This window comes from Sorex fumeus, unplaced genomic scaffold, assembly GCF_029834395.1.
Source record: "Sorex fumeus unplaced genomic scaffold, SorFum_2.1 ptg000044l, whole genome shotgun sequence".
In the NCBI taxonomy this organism is placed as follows: Eukaryota; Metazoa; Chordata; class Mammalia; order Eulipotyphla; family Soricidae; genus Sorex; species Sorex fumeus.
The window spans coordinates 9,610,304-9,628,067 of NW_026606101.1; the positions used below are offsets into that span (position 1 = coordinate 9,610,304).

Consider the following 17,764-nt stretch of genomic DNA (forward strand, 5'->3'; position numbering starts at 1 on the left):
GTTGAAAATTTAAACAAAGCTTAAGGATTTCAATATTAAGGATTGGTGTTGAGTTGAAGTTGTCTCCTTTCAGTATCACTTTATTTGGAGTGACCCACTAGAAGGAAAGTCCCCCAACCCTGTGCATCTCTCCCCAGCCCTTTAGTGTCGCTTTATAGCACCTCTGGGTTGGCCCAGGAGCCTTGTTATATTCTGCACCAGATAGCATGCCCTGATATGGCTCCTAGTGAACCAAATGCACAGGATCTCTCCCACATCAGGTGTGAAGGAAAGATCTCTTTCGTGTTGCTTGATATATTTTGGCTTGTACGACCAGGACCTAACTCAGCTTGCTATAATTTTACCTGAAATTTTACTCTGCCTCTAGACGCAAAGACCTGGAGATTGAACGACCCATGCTGGGCCAAAATGATAACAGATCAAAGACGTTGAAGTAAGTGAGAGCTTCCTTCCTATGTGGCTGATAAATTTTCTCTTTTGTGGAGGGATTCAGTGTTCGTTGGGGTACATGGGGTGCTGCTGAGTGTCATCTCTTGTCTTCCCCAGGTGTTCAACTTTACTGGTGGTTGGAGACAATTCACCTGCAGTGGAGTCTGTGGTATGTACTAATGTGAAGATAAATGAAATTAAAATATGGTAAACTGGGGCTATGGAGTTGGCTCAAGAGTGTATGTATGCCTTACTTGTGTGTGCCCCACATTCAATCCCGGCACCACTGTGAACAGTCCCCCAGCATTGCTGCATGTAGTACAAAAAATGAAGTAAGATGCAGTAAATTGCATACATCAAAATGCTGATGGACCATCAGTCCAGAGAGACAGTAAAGTGCTTGCCTTGCACATGGCCAACCCGGATTCCATCCCTGGCATCCCTTTGCTCCCTTGAGCACATCTGGGCATGCCCCCAAAACCAAAAAAAACCCAATGCTACATATGGTCCACTGCACATTATCAAGAGTGATTCCTAAGCACAGAGCCAGAGTAAACCCTGAGTAATGCTGGGTGTGGCAAAAAAAAAAAACCCACAGAATTGGCTGGGCGGGTAATGGAAAGATAATACAGTAGATAGGGCCCTTGAACACAGCCTGCCTGAACTCTATCCCTGGTACCATATATGGTCCCCTGAGCACAGCCAGTATGCCCTCTCCTCTCCCTCCCCCCAAAACAAAACAAAACAAACAATCATGCATATCAAACATTTGCTGGTGATAAATCATAATTTTAATAACAAATATTCGTGTGACTCAGGACCAAATGCATTGCTGGGGATCACACCAAGATCTGATACATTCAAGGCAAATGCCTTAATCCCTGTACAGTTAGTATGAGCTGTACTAGCTCTCTGGTCCTTAAAAAAAAGAATTAGGGGGTGGTGGTCTGACCCGGGTTTGATCCTCAGCATCCCATATGGTCCCTCAGCACCACCAGGAGTAATTCCTTTGTGTAGAGCCAGGAGTAACCGCTGAATGTTGCCAGATGTGACACAAAAACAAAAAAAATATGGCAGGGCAGGGTGGGGGGGTGGTGCACTCAGTGGTGCTTAGGGCTCATTCCTTATGGGGTTCAGGATGCGAGGGAGCGACCTCATGCAAGAAAATCATCCTACCACTGTGTGATTTTCCAGCCCCAAAACAAAATTCTGATTTAATACCACCTGCCCCTATTGTGTAACTCCATGCAGGGTCAGAGACCCACAGTTTAAGAAGCTAGAACCTGGGACCATGTTGTCCACCCTGCCCCACCTCTCCAAAATCCTCCTGGGGGCAGGAAAGAAAAAGCAACTTGAAGGACTGAAGAGATAGTACAGCAGGTAGGGCGCTTGCCTTGAACCAGGCTGACCCAGGTTCAGTCCCCAGCACCACACATGCTCAGCCTCTGAGCACCACCAGCCATGATACCTGAGTTCAGAGCCAGGAGTAACCCCGGTGCACCAGCTGGTGTGGCCAAAAAATATATAAAGAATGGGGTGGGGGGGAAGTAGCTAGAGGGACTAGAGCAATAGAACAGCGGGTAAGACAAACTTCCTTGCACACTACGAACCGGAGTTAGATCCCTGGCACCCCATTTGGTCCTCAAGCCCATCAGGACTGATCCCTGAACACAGGGCCAGGGTAAGTCATGAGCACCTCTGGGTGCAGCCCAAAAACAGAAGAAAAAAGCTCGACCCTAAAGGACAGAAGGCACCTGGGGTTGAGTGCTGTAATGGACACTAATGCACCCGACCTGATCAACGAGTAGTTCTTTAAGGACTGCTGTAATAGATAGAAAAAAAATAGATCAGCCATTTCCAGGTGATTTAGAAACATCTGCTGTGAAGTGCATTGTCTCTCTCACTTTCATGTTCCTCAGACTGGTTCAGCCATCTCTGAAATGAACTCAAACGGAGGTGTTAATGTGGGTCATTTTATTTTAAGAGATTTTATTTTCGGCACCATGGTTTGCAATACAGTGGTAGGGTTTCATAGCACAGTCACTCACCACAACCTCCCATAGACTGTCCACTTCCTTCCACCATTGTCCTATCGTCTCCGCCTCATTCTAATGCCCCCATCCCTCCCTTGTGGTAAGTTTTAGAATGTCATTCTTTATTGTTCATTTTATTTTGTTTTGGGGCCACATCTGGCAGTGTTCAGGTCTGACTCCAGGTTCTGCACTCAGGGATCACGACTGATAGGCCCAGAGACTATATGGGATGCTGGGGATTGAACCCGGGTTGGCCTCATGCAAGGCAAGCACCCTGCCCCCCGTACTATCACTCGGGCCCCATGGAATGTCATTCTGATGCCAACCATTTCTTTACTTTTCTAATGGTTTATAAAATTATTTTTCCTTTTTTCTTTTTTTCTTTCTTCCTTTCTTGCTTGCTTTCTTTCTAGGTTGAATGCAATTCTCGCCTGAACCCTATAAATACAACTTTGCTAAAGGTAATGTGTCTTCTTTCCTCATTGTCAGTCATTTGTTAATGATTTGTGCATCATGAGAACTACTATATTTCTGGCAAGCTCCCCGTGACGTACTCGATATGCCAAACACAGTAACAACAAAGTCTCCAATGGAGACGTTACTGGGCCTGCTCGAGCAAAATATTTCTGAGCCTAGGAGATGGCTTAAAGGACTGGACTGCAGACTTTGAACCGGATTCAATCCCCAGCAGACATGGTACCCTGAGCTTTTCTGGGAGTGCCCCATCCTACCCCCAAAAAATTAACTCTACTTCTGGAATAGATGCTTAAGGGGAGAAAAGGGGGAGATTTTCTTTTGTTTGTTTGTTTTGTTTTTGGGAGTCACACCCGGCGATGCACAGGAGTTACTTCGGGCTCTGCACTCAGGAATTACTCCTGACGGTGCTCAGGGGACCATATGGGATGCTGGAGAATTGAACCCAGGTTGGCTACATGCACAGCAAATGCCCTACCTACTATACTGTCGCTCCGGCCCTCTTTCACTTTTTTTTGTGTTTAAAAATGTTTTTTCCTGAGTACACTCCTATAAAAATTTGGAAAGATGGAAAACAATGGAATAAAATATACTAATATAAACAAACTCTCAGGCAACAACAAAAATCCCTAGACTCAGAACTATGGTTATCCCCAGGGGGAAAGGGAGTCAGGAAATAAGCAAAGGAGGTCTCTTGGATGACCAGAAGGTGTCTTCAGGATGGTCCTGAAAATTTGGTGGTGGGAGTAGTGACAGTTACAGTTATAAAGCTCAACCCCTGAAATGCCTTAATATTGTAGCCTAACGATAAGTCAATGAAAAATGAAAAGCTTGCTAACACAGAATCAGAGAGAGAGCACAGCAGGTGAGGTACATGCATCACACATGGCCGGCCTGGGTTCAGTCACTGTTACCCCCATATGGTCTTCCAAACCCTGCCAGGAGTAAGCCCTGAGCACTGCTGGGTGTTGCCCGAAATCCAAAAAATAAAATCAGAGTATTTGTAGTCCATTATTTTATTCTATTTTTTGACATGAACATCTGCCTGTGTCATTGAAATCTTTATAAAGATTATTTGTTTTGCTTTTATTTGGGTTTTTTTAATTTAATTTTTTTGGTTTGGGGCCACCCCCAGCTGTGCTCAAGGCTTGTTTCTGCGTCATATGAGGTGTCTGGGATCAAACCCAGGTCAACCATATGCCAGGCAAGGTGCTGTGCTATTAGTTCTGGCCTCTATAAGCATTATTTAATGTGAGAGTTAATTGCTGAAAGTTCTTTACATGCTAAATCCATTGTACTGGTAATAAAGATTTATTACTATTCTAGTGATGAGGGTGGGTGCATTTTCTACAAATAAAGGCAACTTTTACATTAAATAGCTGGAGTTTGCACCATATTTCTTCCTCTTTTAATCATACCCCAGGCCAAGTTTTAACACCACTTTTTCTGGTATCTGACACCTAGTTTGAATTTATACTACTTTACATGTAAGTGCTAATCTTATGATGCTTGCTGCTACCTTCTCAGCCAGAAAGACCTCTGCCTTCCGCCCTCTCTTTGAAGTGTGCTTGAAGGGAAATCTTATTATCAAAAGCAGCCCTTAGTTCCTGGGAATAGAATAGGAGGTTATGTGGGTGGGGGGGATACTGGGGTCATCGGTGGTGGAAAATGGGCACTGGCAGAGGGATAGAGACTCAAGCATTGTAGACTGAAACACGAGCATGAAAGTTTGTAAGTCTGTAACTGTACCCCATGGTGATTCACTAATAAAAAATTTTAAAAAATAAAATAGAACAGGAGGTTAATGCTTCAAGGTGATGAAAGTCAGTGTTCAGGACTCCAGATTATCAATAAATTCATCTGATCTATGAGTTTATATAGTTTTTGTACTCAGGCATCAAAGGCAGAGCTTTATACATGAAGGTATTTGCTCCTACACTCCTATATCTCTAGTTAAAATGTGTGTTTCTTTTTTAAATCTATTAGTTTTTCTCAGAAGGCTTGAATCAGTATTCTAATGGACAAAACAACTATATAATAACCATTATGTGGTAATCGGTAAAAAGGCCCCAACTACAGCAGCATGGTTGAATTGATTCTTCACATGTGATAGCCATTATGTTGGAAATAGTATGTCCCTTTGCATGTGGAACTGCTTATTGGGTCTGATCAATTTTCAACTCCTAAGGTTCATGAAAATACACACTATTCCAATTGGACCTGTTTTACAGTAAAATCAGATATAAAATGTTTCTCAACTTATGTTTTTCAGTGAGGGGCCAAGCAAAATGGAATGGCAGATAAGGTGCTTGCCTTGCACACAACCCAGCCTGAGTTCAATTTCTGGTTCCCTGAGCCCTGCTAGGAGTAATCCCTGAATGCAGAGCCAGTAGTAAATAAATAAACAGTAAATAAATAAACTTGAACATAGCCAGGCATGGCCCTAAAACAAACAAAAATTTATTTAAAAAAATTTCTTTCTGTTAAACATAAAATAGTGCAAGGATTAAACACAAAATTAAACACAAAATAGTGCAAGGATTAAGACACTTGCCTTTGCATACTGCCAACCCCAGTTCAATCTTCAGCACTGCTTATGGTACCCCAGTGTTGCCAGGGATCACAGAGCCAGGAACAACTCCTGAGCACCTCCAGGTATAACCCAAGGCTCCATTCCCGAAACCCCGCTTTTCTTCCAAGGGAACGTGTTTCTTTTTGTTTGTTTTTGGGCATACTCAAGTGGCAATGTTCAGGGGTGACTCCTGGCTGTGTTCAGGGGACCATATGGGATGCCAGGGATCTAACCCAGGTCAGCCACGTGCAATGCAAGTGCCCTACCCACAGGCTCCAACCCCAGTTTTTGGACATTTTGTTTGGTTTTGAGCTATACTTGGCCGTTCTTAGGGATTGTTCCTAACTTAGTGCTTTGGATTCCCTCCTGCCAGTGCTTGGAGAACAATGTGATACCAGGGATTGGAGCTTATTGAGTGCTTTAATACTTGAACTATGCCTCCGGCCCCAAGACTTTTATATGTGTCTAAAGAACCTGGGATCTAACCCAGGGCCTCATGTGAGGCAGCTGGTTTATCTCTAAGCTCCATCCCCAACTCTGTAGGCCATGAAAGTAACATTCTTGGGCAGGAGAGACAGCTGAGAGACTGAGCATATACTTGGCCTATGGGGAACTCAGATACAATCCCTTGCACTGAATATGGTCCTGTGAGCACCACCAGATGTGTGAGCCCCACCCCCTGCAAAGAAGGAATTTAAAAAATGAAAGTAGGGGCCAGAGAGATAGTTCCAGGGTTGAAGCTCTTGCCTTGCTCATGGCCATCCCCATTTCAATCCTGGCGTCACATAACATTCCCTGAGCACCACCAGATATAGCCCCCAGGAAGTTATAAAACAAAATTAATGTAGCATTCTTCAGTTAGAGGCAGGACCATGATTTGAAGGTTAAATTTCCTGTTACCCATAACGGAGAAGTTTGAACACGGGCCTAAAGCCAGGCTTTGTATCTTAACTGATTAATCTTTCCAGATTTGTATCCAAAGTTATCACTAGAATTTAAGTCTTGTGTTAGAATGCGGTAAGGAGATGCACTCTTGAGGCAGTTAACAGTAAGTTACAGACCTTAGGCTCAGTCCTGTCCTGTTTTAAAGGATTCCGAGATGTTGGACTATGGCCTAGTTAACTCATGTATATTCTCTTCCAGATGGCAGACTGTGGTGGACTGCCCCAAGTAGTTCAGGTAAGGAGATTTTCTTATTTTCTTTAAAACACCGACTTTGATTTTGTCTCTGCCTATGTAAAAATTAATGCCCTTTTTTGTGTGTGTTTCCCCCTAGCCTGGGAAGCTCACCGAGGCCTTCAAGTACTTTTTGCAGGGAATGGGCTACAGTGAGTAGTACACAACTTTCTCTCTAGCAAAACTATCCATGGTGGGGTTATGTTGGCATCCAGGGAGCCCACAGTTCCCAGGGCATTCACTGCTAGTTATCCCGAGGTGATGTAAACCCAAACATTCCCGATGTGTTCATGCGTGCATATGTATTGGTTACTAGGCACTTACCTTGTTCCAAGCACTCTGCAATTATCACCTCGACAGGTAAGTTCTGTTATTGTTCCATTTTTTAGAAAAGGAAACTAAGGCTCATATCAGAGGCTAAACTAAACAATTTCTCTGCTACAGCACATGTCTTAATTCCTGGCATTCTGACTCCAACTAATGTTTTCAACCAGTGAAACTTAGCCTGTCCTACTTGTGAACCTGAAATTATGGTTTGTGTTTGAACTCAGCTGGTAGGTGACTCCTGGCTAGAGAAACAGAGTGGCCCCTCCAGCAGTAAAGGTACTGACCGTAGGCAGTGAGGGTGCAGAGTGTGTTAGCGTGAGGCCAGGGAAGCACCGTGTGCTGCTGTCCTGGTCTCCCAGACTGTCAGACCTCTGGGCTCTCTCATTCACCACAGAGTTTCCATGTTTGCTCCTTTCCTGCACTTTTAAGAACAAAAATCCTTCTGCCCAGGTACAGAGCTCTTTACCCAGCAGGGTGAGTTTTCTCCTGTCTGTGTTATCTATGGATTATGGCCACTGGGCGGCTGCCATGAACAGCAGCGGGTCCCTGGGTATAGCCCTGTACCGAGCAGGTAGCACCATGTATGTCTTGTCATCTCAAGTGACTCTGTTGTCCCTGTTTGTGAGCCACTACCAATCAAGCCCATACCCATGTCTCTGGCTCACCGAGATGAGCAGAAGTCCCTCTCCTCCCTGTCTGCGTCCCTTTTTTATCCTAAACAGAAGAGCTCATCCCGGTGGAGGGCAAAGCATTGCCAGTGAGAACAGCCTTCTACACGCTGTTGAGACAGTCTCACCTCCTAGCTGGGACCTGAAAATAAAACTGGCTTAAGAGTACCCTGTCACTGTCTCCTCGGCAGCCGAGGCTATCACTTGGCACGCTCAGGTCACTAACCCGCCTTTTCCTGTGTCCCTCCTGCTTCCAGTCCCGTATGTGCAGCTCAGTCACCTGGGCACCGAGTCAGGTACCTTCCTCTGTGCTGCCCCTCCCCCACCCCGCCTCCCAGCCACGCTCTCCTGGCTGCATTGGCTGCCTGCAGCATGTCCGCGGTTTTCCTGTACAGTGAGAGCCCGATAGAACGTGGCTCGTTGTGCCCCAAGAGGATTAGCTTGCAGGCCTAGCCCTCATCCTTCCTGAGGAAGACCGGCCTTGTTTGCCAGAGCAGCACCTGAAATTCTGTAGACAAGGCTCCTGTTCCTCCAGTCTCCTGATCCATGAGTAGGCACTGTAGGCAGCCTCGATTCTAAACTAGTTGGGGAGAGCCTGTGTTCAGAGAACCCTGCAGGGCTTGGCCTCTTCTGACCCCCAGCATTGAAATGACAGCCAGGAGTGTGGCTGGTGCCTCAGGAGAATGAGCAGGGAGGTTGTCCGAAAGTGCCCTGTCCTGGCTGAGCTGGAAGGACTGTAGGAGTCACAGCGGTGGCAGGAGTCAGAATGAGAGACCCACCCCATCAGAACTCTTCCTTAGCAAGCAGCCTGCTCCTCACTGCCAGTGCCAGGCCCCTCCACTCGCCCACGTCTGTGCCTTGCTCCGCCCCTCCTCCCAGGTAGTGTAGCCTATGGACACGGGTGGTAGTCTCGTTGTATCGGGCTTGCACTGTGTTTGTGAAACACCTTCATACTTGTGTGGATTGTCTTTTGGTTTAGTTTTGCATGCACTGCAGGTTTGGGGTAACTGTTTGTGTTGCCAAAGCCACCTTCCCACTCACTGTGTGAATGTCATGAGGGGCTCTCTTCTGGACTTTATTTCCCCTTGGTCTGCTGTGGTCTAGAGTTGACTGAGTCCAACCAGATCCAGAGGAGTAAAGTAGCCCTGCTGGTAGCTGCTCCCTTAGAGCCAGTAATGCAATATGGAGACGGCTGTCTCTTGCCCGGGGTGTCACCCTCCTGGGGCTGAGGAAGCTATACAAAGCCCTTGGTGCGTCATGTGGATTGGCCAGGGCTTCATCTTCTAGTCTTCTCGGTTCTATTTTACAGTACCGTCTGCCAGCATGACTCGACTCGTCCGATCTCGAACCCATTCCACCTCAAGTAGCCTCGGCTCTGGAGAAAGTGCCTTCACCCGATCTGTCACCAGCACTCAGTCAGATGGAACTCAAGAATCCTGCGAGTCCCCTGATGTTCTGGACAGACCCCAGACCATGGAGGTGTCCTGCTAAACAGATGCTCCTCCACGGGATCACACATGTCCACCTTCTTCAGATGACCACTCCATAATTTAACATGTCACCCAGCAAACTGGCATCTACTCTCTTTTACCTCCTGCATGGCCACTGACTCTCTGGTACCCTGGATCTATCATCCTTTCTGCCTGCCCACCCTCCTTTTTGTATGTACCAAGAACCACTTCCATGACATTTCTGTCACATTCCAAAATCTTTAGCTTATTGATCTCCTTCTCTTGCCAGCTTTTTCCCGTGCTTTCCCAACTATGTATCTGATAAGATTCTTTGATCCTGACGTATGTATGTGAGCACGTGTGTCTGTGTTTGTGTGTGCATAGTTCCGTGATTTTAGACATGCTTTCTTGTAGAGCTTCTGCAGAAAAAAAAAAAAGAAAAAAAGGGATCTTTTTCATTTTCAGTGGTGTTTTTAGGGGAAACAGATTTCTAGGTTGAATAGGCCGCTACACTCATGTGGTTCCAAATCGATCCACAAGATTTGCAAAGTGACTTCAGGAGAGAGCAGCTCTGAGGAATGTGGCGGATCAGAATCCCGGTAGGACTGTTGGTTGTGACCAATGGGATCATGCTGTTACAAAGAAAGAGGCAGGTAGCTAGCGCCCGCCCCTGTGTAATGAATTCACAGCCACTCTTCGGGACAGAAAGGGAAGGGACATAATTCTGCTAGAAGTCCACAGACAAGGAGGTTCAGATGCAGCGTGGAATTTTCCCCGGGTAGTGAGTGCTGAACTCTTCCGAGAGGAAAGTGGGAGAAAAATGCCGGCCTCCACCCTGCCAGAGCAAAACCACAGTCCCTGCAGTGTCTCATTGGACAGCTGCCTTCTGTGACAGTGTTCTCACGTCTCACCTCCCCGAGAGGACAAGAGATTGCCTGAAGATTCTGTCACTGGTGAGGGCATGGCTGGGGTTGGAGAGGAGCACTTCTTATCTGACTGTCATGTTTGATACGAATAGTTATGATTTCTGTCACCTCACTAGAAGCTAGGTTATACTGAACAGAGATTCCAGGTGCTCCTCAGAAGGATTCTTAATTCTGGCAGCTCCCTTTTAGTCAGAGGCACGAGCTTGTCAGTACAGGCAGCCTTTCCAGGTAAAACTGCTCAGCCTCCTTCCTGTCTGCTGCTCTGTGATGTGGTCACAGCCCACCATGGTGTCGCTGGGGGCAGGGAACCCACAGCTGCACAACAATGCCAGCTCAGGGCTCAGGTTCAGAACCTCAGAAAGGGGCTTGTGAGACAGTGTCCGCTTTCTGCTGAGACTGGGAATGCGTCACTCTGCCAGAGTAAAACTTTTTACACATTATTAAATAAAGCTGTATATGTCTCATTGTTACCTGGTTGCTGGCATTATTTCTCACGAGCCACGCGTGGGGGCTCAGGGCAGGGCCTGGTGACTGAACGTGTGCTCCCTGCTCAACATTGCCACACACTGGTCATTACCTCCTCGGTGAGGAGTGGAAGACTCAAGAGAAGTCATCTGCTCCGAACTGTGCCAGCTCAGTTCGGATTGAACCCCAAGTCTCTCTGGTGCTTATATTCCTCTCGGACCAGAAGTTGCGAGACACCCAGCACTGGGGTTCAGCATAAAGGAGAAGCTGTGGTCTTGGGAAAGTGTTCACATCCCGGCTCTGCCATCTGAGGGGTGGTTATGTTCCATACCTAGTATGGTCTTCAACCATTAGTCCAGGTTCCTCAAAGGCTCGTTTCAAGAAATTACTTTGAGCCAGAGTCGTCACTTGACGGGCTGAGCTATCTTTGTATGCTGTATCTTGGCTCCCCTGAGCACTACCAAGTGAAACCCAACCTCCACCCACCCTCTGTATCTAGTTTACAGATGATGAGGAAACTAGCAAGCTGCGGTTAAGGCGTTTATCTTTTATTCCCACAGTCCTTCCCTGTTACCTTACAGCGATGACTGCAGGCTCCCACATACCTAGATTGTGGTGCTCACCAGGGTCTGCGCATGGAGTTGCCGTGTCTGACTTCTCAGCCACAGTGCTCAGAGTGGGGTTGCATTCCTTCCGTCTTGGTGCTTGAGCACAGAATCTGCTTGTGCTCACATATACTTGCTGGGGGTTGGGGAGGACACGCTTATGGTACACAGTGCTCAAACACCCAGCTGTGGTGCTCCAAAGTTCACATGTTCAGTTGTGCCAGGGTTCCAGTCAGAAATTCCAGCGGGGGACTGAAGCGATAGCACAGCGGGTAGGGCGTTTGCCTTGCACACAGCCAACCCAGGTTTGATTCCCAGCATCCCATATGGTCCCCCAAGCACCACCAGGAGTGATTCTTGAGTGTATGAACCAGGAGTAACCCCTGAGCATCACTGGGTGTGACCCAAAAAGCCAAAAAAAAAAAAAATCCAGCAGGACGGCTCAGCTTCCATGGGCTGCACCTGGGGTCAGTCTCACGCCTTCACACTTACAAGCTAGTTTCTTTTTGTTTGGGGCCAACCTGGAGGTGCTTAGGGATCCCTGACAGTGTTCAGGGGCCCATATGCAGTGCCAGAGATTGAACTTCTTGGTCAGTGCAAAGCAAGCACCTCCCCCCTATATTCTTTCTAGCCTGAGCCATACCGCCCCCATCACTATCCTTTCTAGATATGGGCGGTACCTCCTTTGGGAAAGGGAAAGTTTATGGTCAGGTTTTGGTTTGAGTTTTGGAGGTCCAGTGGCCACACCCACCAGGGTATTACTGGTTCTGTGTTCAGGGGTCACTTCTGGTATTCCGGTGATCACAGGTACCAGGGATCAAACTGGCAGCACTTTAACCTCTGTTCCCTCTCCAGCCCAGGGTTTTATTTGTGTTTGGGCGGGGAGGGAGTGTGCTCAGGCTATTCCTGGCTCTGCTCAGGAATGATGCCTAGTGTTGCTTCAGGGATCTTATATAGTACTTGGGAAGGCTGCCTATAAGGCAAGAACCCTACCTCCTGTACTATCTCTCTGGCCCCTTCTTCCTGTCTTATCTTTTTATAAGTTTTGGGGCCAGAGAGAGAGTACAGCAAGTAGGGTGCTTGCCTTGTATAGCTGACCTGGGTTTGATCCCCAGCACCCCATCCGGTATCCTGAGCACCATCAGGAGTAATCCCTGAGTGCAGAGCCAGAAGTAACCCCTGAGCATTGCTGGGTGTGGCCCCCAATTTTTTTAATTGAGCTTTAATTTTAAAAATACTTGTTTTGGGGTCTTGGGCCACACCTAGCGGTGCTCAGGGCTTATTCCTGGCTCAGTGCTCAGGAATCACTCCCAGTGGTATTCAGGGAACCATGCAGGGTGCCAGGAATCAAACCTGGTCCAGGCCCTACCCACTATCCTATCATTTAGCCCCCTTTTTATTTTGGTTTTGGGGCCACACCTGATGATGCTCATGGCTTACTCCTGGCTCTATGCTGAGGAATTATTTATGGCAGACTCGAAACAGTATGGAATGCCAGAGATCAAACCCAGATCAGCCGCATACAACCTGCGTCCCTTTTTAAAAAGGGACCAGAGATAGTCATTTCTACTTCCTGTGTCATACATAGAGCCCACCGTGAGGTCAGTCTGAAAGTCCGCCTGTCAAGTGGAGGTAGAAAGTTATGGAGCAGGAGCTAGGGCATCCTGTGCCATTCCCTCACCGTAGCTACGTTCCTGAGTGCCCTGTTCTGATTCATCACTGGAACTTTCTTGCAGAGGATGTGCTTCTGCCATCTTTGGCTCTCCACGCTAAGTGCCTGTAGGTGAAATCCCTAACCCATCTCCCTGGTGAGTTCCAGTCTGAGTTGGAATCAAAAGCCACCTTTTGACTCTGGATGGTTTTAGGCTAAAAAGCTGCAGTCACCAGAAATAGCAAGGTTGGTGTAGTTATTCCAGTAGGAATGAACCTAGGATTGATTGACTTTCTGCATGGCGGATTAGTTATGAGTGGTCCAAGACCCGGTGGTGCTCAGGGCTTGCTGTTTTCAGAGGTCACTGTCAGAGGTTGGGGGACAATCTGTGGTATCGGGGATAAAACCGGGGCCAACCACATGCAAGACAAACACCTTACCCGCTGTACCATCTCTGACTCCATTTAAGGTTTGTTCCTGTTGTGGGGTGTTGCTTTTGAGCCACATCCTGGCTCTGCACTCAGGAATCATTCCTGATGGTGCTCAGGGGACCATATGAGTTGCTGGGGATCAAACCTGGGTCAGCCACATGCAAGGCAAGCACTTATCCGCTGTACTCTCTCCAGTCTCTTGCTTGAGTTTGGAATGATACCAAATAGGCAGTTCTGTAAAATTCCTTTGTTTTTCATTTTTTGGGGGGCTACACCCTGCTGTTCTCAGGGGTTAATCCTGGCGCTACACTCAGGGATTACTCCCGGTGGGGCTTGGGGAACTATTTGGGGGGTCGGGTTGGCTACATATACAGCAAGTGCCCCTACCCACTGTACTATAGCTCCAGCCCTTCTATGCCGTTCTTGATCCTAGACAGGTGATGGAGCTTGAAGCATGGCACCATCACCCTGGGACAAGCAGGCCCACCACCTGGGGGCGCCCTGGGGTTTCCCAGTGAGTACCTCAGAGATGGGGCCTTTAAACTTGCATATTGAATAAGCTCCCAGGAATGTTGGGCTGTTGGTCTGCTCTCCAGCATGGGAGAACTCGAAGTCGGATCTTCATCCCAAGGAACTGGGCCTCACCTATGAATAGGGCATGCAGACCCCTGTGCCCCTGCCCCCTCGTCACCAGGCCCACTGGACCAGAATCTGTAGTTGAATAAGATCCCAAGGATTCCCACCTACCTCAGAGGTGGACATACTCCCTCCAAATCCCAGCGTTTCAGGGAATGTCAGTGGGGCCAGGGAGGTGGCTCAAAGGACGGGAACAAAGTGCATCAGCTGGCAGAGCACCTGTGTTGCTGCCAGTGCGTGTGATACCCAAGCACACGTGATGCTGCCCAGCGTGTATGATGCCCGAACCACCTGTGTTGTTGCCTGGCACGTATGGTGCCCGAGCATATGTGTTGCTGCCCAGCATGTGTGGTGCCTGAGCACACGTGTTGCCTCCATCTCCCCTCTTGAGATGTGTGCTTTCCTACTTTAACAGTGGGATATGTACTGGCCCCCACCCCTCCACTCTGGATAAACCTGCGTTCTCTCTTGAGCATGTTATTTCCTCTCTCCCCCCTCATACCTGAAAACTTTCAAATAAAATCTGTTTTTACTGGGGCTGGAGCGATAGCACAGTGGATAGGGCATTTGCCTTGCACGCAGCCGACCCGGGTTCGATTTCCAGCATCCCATATGGTCCCCCGAGCACCGCCAGGAGTAATTCCAGAAGAGCCAGGAGTAACCCCTGTGCATCGCCGGATGTGACCCAAAAAGCAAAAAAAAAAAAATCTGTTTTTACTTATTAAAAAAAAAATAGGATTGAATGCTTGACCTGTGGATGAGCCCCAGGCCCGCTGGGAGTGGCCCCAAATAAAGAGGAATCTCTTGGGAATGCTGGGTTGCCTCTCTAGTGACTGTGACCTGGGAGGCAGAGGGTGACCCATCCCTCGGGTGCTGGCTCGGATGAGGCAAGCTCAGAAACGCCCCTCGTTGGTTCGCTCAGTAACTGAGCTCTGTATTCCTGGGGCCAGCCCAGGCCTGGAGTGGGGGTGGGACCCTTTCCGTCCAGGATCATGACACGGCAGCTGCTGCTCCCCAGAAACCGGAACTTGGGGAAGGTGGCTCCTCCACGGAGCGTGAGGCTGTCAGAGGAAACGGGTGGTTGTGAGAACCACAGAGCAGCAGATGTGAGCGAGGAAACCTGCAGACTCGGCAACGGAGGGCCCACCCTGCTCTGCACCCCTCGCCACCTCCCTGGCCCCAGCCGCCCCCAGCACAGGGCCGCTGCCCACCAGGTGTGCAGACTGCCGGACTGCCAGCCACAGGCTCACGTGCCACCCATCCCCTCCCTGGCGTCCTCTCAGATCCAGGAGGTTCTGGGCTTCCTCAGGCTAAGGACACCGGCAGGCCAGGAGGGGCCCCCCGAAGCCCCAGCCAGCACCTCTGGCCGGAGCAGGCATCTCTGCTGAGCCCACCCCGAAACCTCTGGTGACAGGAAGCTGGTAAGTGTGCTTGCTTTTGTTTTCCAAGGGCCTGGGGGCAGCAAGGAAGGAAGGACGGTCCCCTCAAACTCTACATGGGGAGCCAGCAAGTGTTTAGAGTCGAGAAGAGGGGCTCCAAGTGAGGGAGCGTGGTTCAAGGCTAAAACGGGTGCTGAATGCCACCTCCTACACCAGACTGGCCCCCTCCGGCCTGACTTCATGCTGGTCCCAGCTCCGTCGCCAGCATGGCTGTGGGGACTCAGCGCCCTTCCCCAGGCCATCGCCTTCCCTTAGGAGGGTAAGAGAAGTCTGGGCTGGAGAACAGAATCCCTTTAGCCCACCACACTCACCTCCGCCCTGGAGGAGCTCAGCTAAAGCACAGAAGGACCCAGCCACACTCCCCAGTACCGGGCCCGGAGGACTGGATTGTCCTCCCGGCCCTGCTCACTTGTATTTGACGGGATTTGGACCTTGCTGGCCCCTCAAAGGGTCAAGGGCGCCGATCCCCCAGCAGCCCTGGGTCCCTATCTCTGCGCCTCCGCTGTTCCTGCCTGGGGCCCCTAGGAGCACCCATCCTCCCCCAGAGAGGCTCAGCGCTCGTGCTATTCGTGACTAGGTTCTTTGCAACTTAGTCATGGCCCAGAGACGTAGCTTTGAACTGAACCGGTCATGGCCTACAGGAAGAAGGCCCTGGTCCAATCCTACTGCCACAGGATCCCCTGAGCACCACTGGGAGCGACCCCTGAGCGTGGCTAGATGTGAAGGGGTCAGGGAAAGCTGGGGGCTGGCAGCCGGAGGACCCCTTTTCCTGCTCCACCTACAGCAGGAGGAATTCTCGGGGCTTAGTGAGGGAAGGTGGTGACCGTGATGAATTTGCCGGAAGGGGATGGGAGCTTAACCCTGACCAGCCTCTGGCATCCTCCAACTATGGAGCAAAAGGCAGCCCTGCCTCATAGATGCGACTCAGAGCGTGACCCTCTTTGCCCAAAGCTACCAGCACAGGCCCCACTGGGGAGAATGACTCCCTCCTGGGCACAGCTGGGCTCCAGCCTGCTCAGGATGCAGGGCCCCGAGGCCTGAGGAGGATGTGACTGTGTGGGAGCCCTTCCCAGCAAGGGGCTGGAGGGCTGGGCCCCCGCTGCAAAGTGCAGGACAGCGGCCACTCATCCCCCACAGATATGGCTGCTCCATCCTCTCTAGCAGGGGCTTCCTTATGGATGTCCCACCCTGACCCTGAGCACCGCTTTTCCCAGCAAGGGGCCACCAAGGCTGGGACAGAGCCTGCTTTGTCACCCTGCCGTTCCGGAGCGGGGTTTCTGCATGTGGCCCCAAGTCTCCCACCCCACAAGGGTTTTCCCCCACCCTCAAGCTGATGCCTTCTCTCCGCTGAGGAGAAAGACATCCCAGAAAGATTGAAGCCACCTCCTCAAACAGGCTTCCCTAGAGCAGGATCCGTGCCACTCAGGGCACAGGTGAGGCACGTCCAAAGGCCCAACTCTCGCTGCCCCTTTGGCGAATGTGTGAGGGAATGGGGCTAAACCCAGAGGCCTTGTCTCGGAGCTGGAGCCACGGCCGAGTTCACCAGCCAGCAGCTGCTCGTGCTGGTACCACCCCAAGAGGAAGGAGAACAAGAGCAGAGGAAGCTCTGGGAGAGCCTCTGGGCGCTCCGTGCACGGGCCTCACCTCTCATCTCCTCCGTCGGGGTCGGGCTCTCCGTATTTCCCACAAGGAGCTGAAGGCAAGGGAAGGGAAGTGACTCGAGAGCCACCCAGCTGCCCACAGCCCCGTAGTCATCCCTGGGTCATAGCCCGTCTTCCTCCCCAGCTCAGGGCCAGCTTCGGCCATCCCCGCCCGCAGGGGCAGGAGGTGTGCCCATGTTCCAGAAATGGTTCCCAGAAGACCTGAGGGAGGGTCCTCACGGGCTGGGGTGCAGGATGGGTTGCAAACAGAACCAAAGGGTGTCAGGTAGGTGCATTTCATATTCGGAGAAATTTTTGTTCTTTAGAAAACAGACATTTTTCATCAGCTTAAAAAATTATTGTTGGGGCCCAAGCAGGTTGGTTGTTTGCCTTGCATGCAGCTGACCCAGGTTCAATTCCCACCACCCCACCTTCCCCCCTCCCTCCTGCATCCCATATGGTCCCCCCACCACTGCCAGGAGTAACTCCTTAGTGCAGAGCCAGGAGTAACCCCTGAGCAGCACAACCCATAAAGCCAAGAACAAAATTTGTGATCCCCAGTGTGATCCCCAGCAGCACCACTGCCAGGTTTGGCCAAACTCCCCCTACCCATCCCCCCCACCCCCCTCATAAACCCGTTCTTGAGAAAAAACAGTTCACAGAGATCCTGCTAGGCAGTGGGAGGGGCTGGACCTGAGCGGAGGGGGAGGGGGAAGCCCTGACCCACAAGGTCAGCAGGGCTGAGTGCAAAGGAGCAAGTGTGGGGAGCCGGCAGGTCCTCACCGCAGCACCCCTTCAAGGTTCTCCTACGATGGGCCTTGGAGAGTCCTGCTGAGAAGCG

At 50.0% G+C, this 17,764-nt stretch overlaps 1 protein-coding gene across 2 annotated transcripts in view; it reads left to right on the forward strand.

Moving 5' to 3' along the window:
* NDRG3 (NDRG family member 3) overlaps window positions 1-10,526 on the forward strand; it is an 86,792-nt gene extending 76,266 nt beyond the window's left edge. The window contains exons 11-17 of one of the 2 annotated variants that reach the window (XM_056121486.1): window positions 368-433; window positions 547-598; window positions 2,876-2,923; window positions 6,652-6,687; window positions 6,785-6,836; window positions 7,937-7,975; window positions 8,989-10,526. In XM_056121486.1, the coding sequence (XP_055977461.1) occupies window positions 368-433; window positions 547-598; window positions 2,876-2,923; window positions 6,652-6,687; window positions 6,785-6,836; window positions 7,937-7,975; window positions 8,989-9,170 (475 nt within the window). In that variant the 3' untranslated portion in view covers window positions 9,171-10,526. The remainder of the gene's footprint in view (window positions 1-367; window positions 434-546; window positions 599-2,875; window positions 2,924-6,651; window positions 6,688-6,784; window positions 6,837-7,936; window positions 7,976-8,988) is intronic. The other variant, XM_056121487.1, reaches the window with a different exon arrangement.
* Window positions 10,527-17,764: the final 7,238 nt, after the last annotated feature.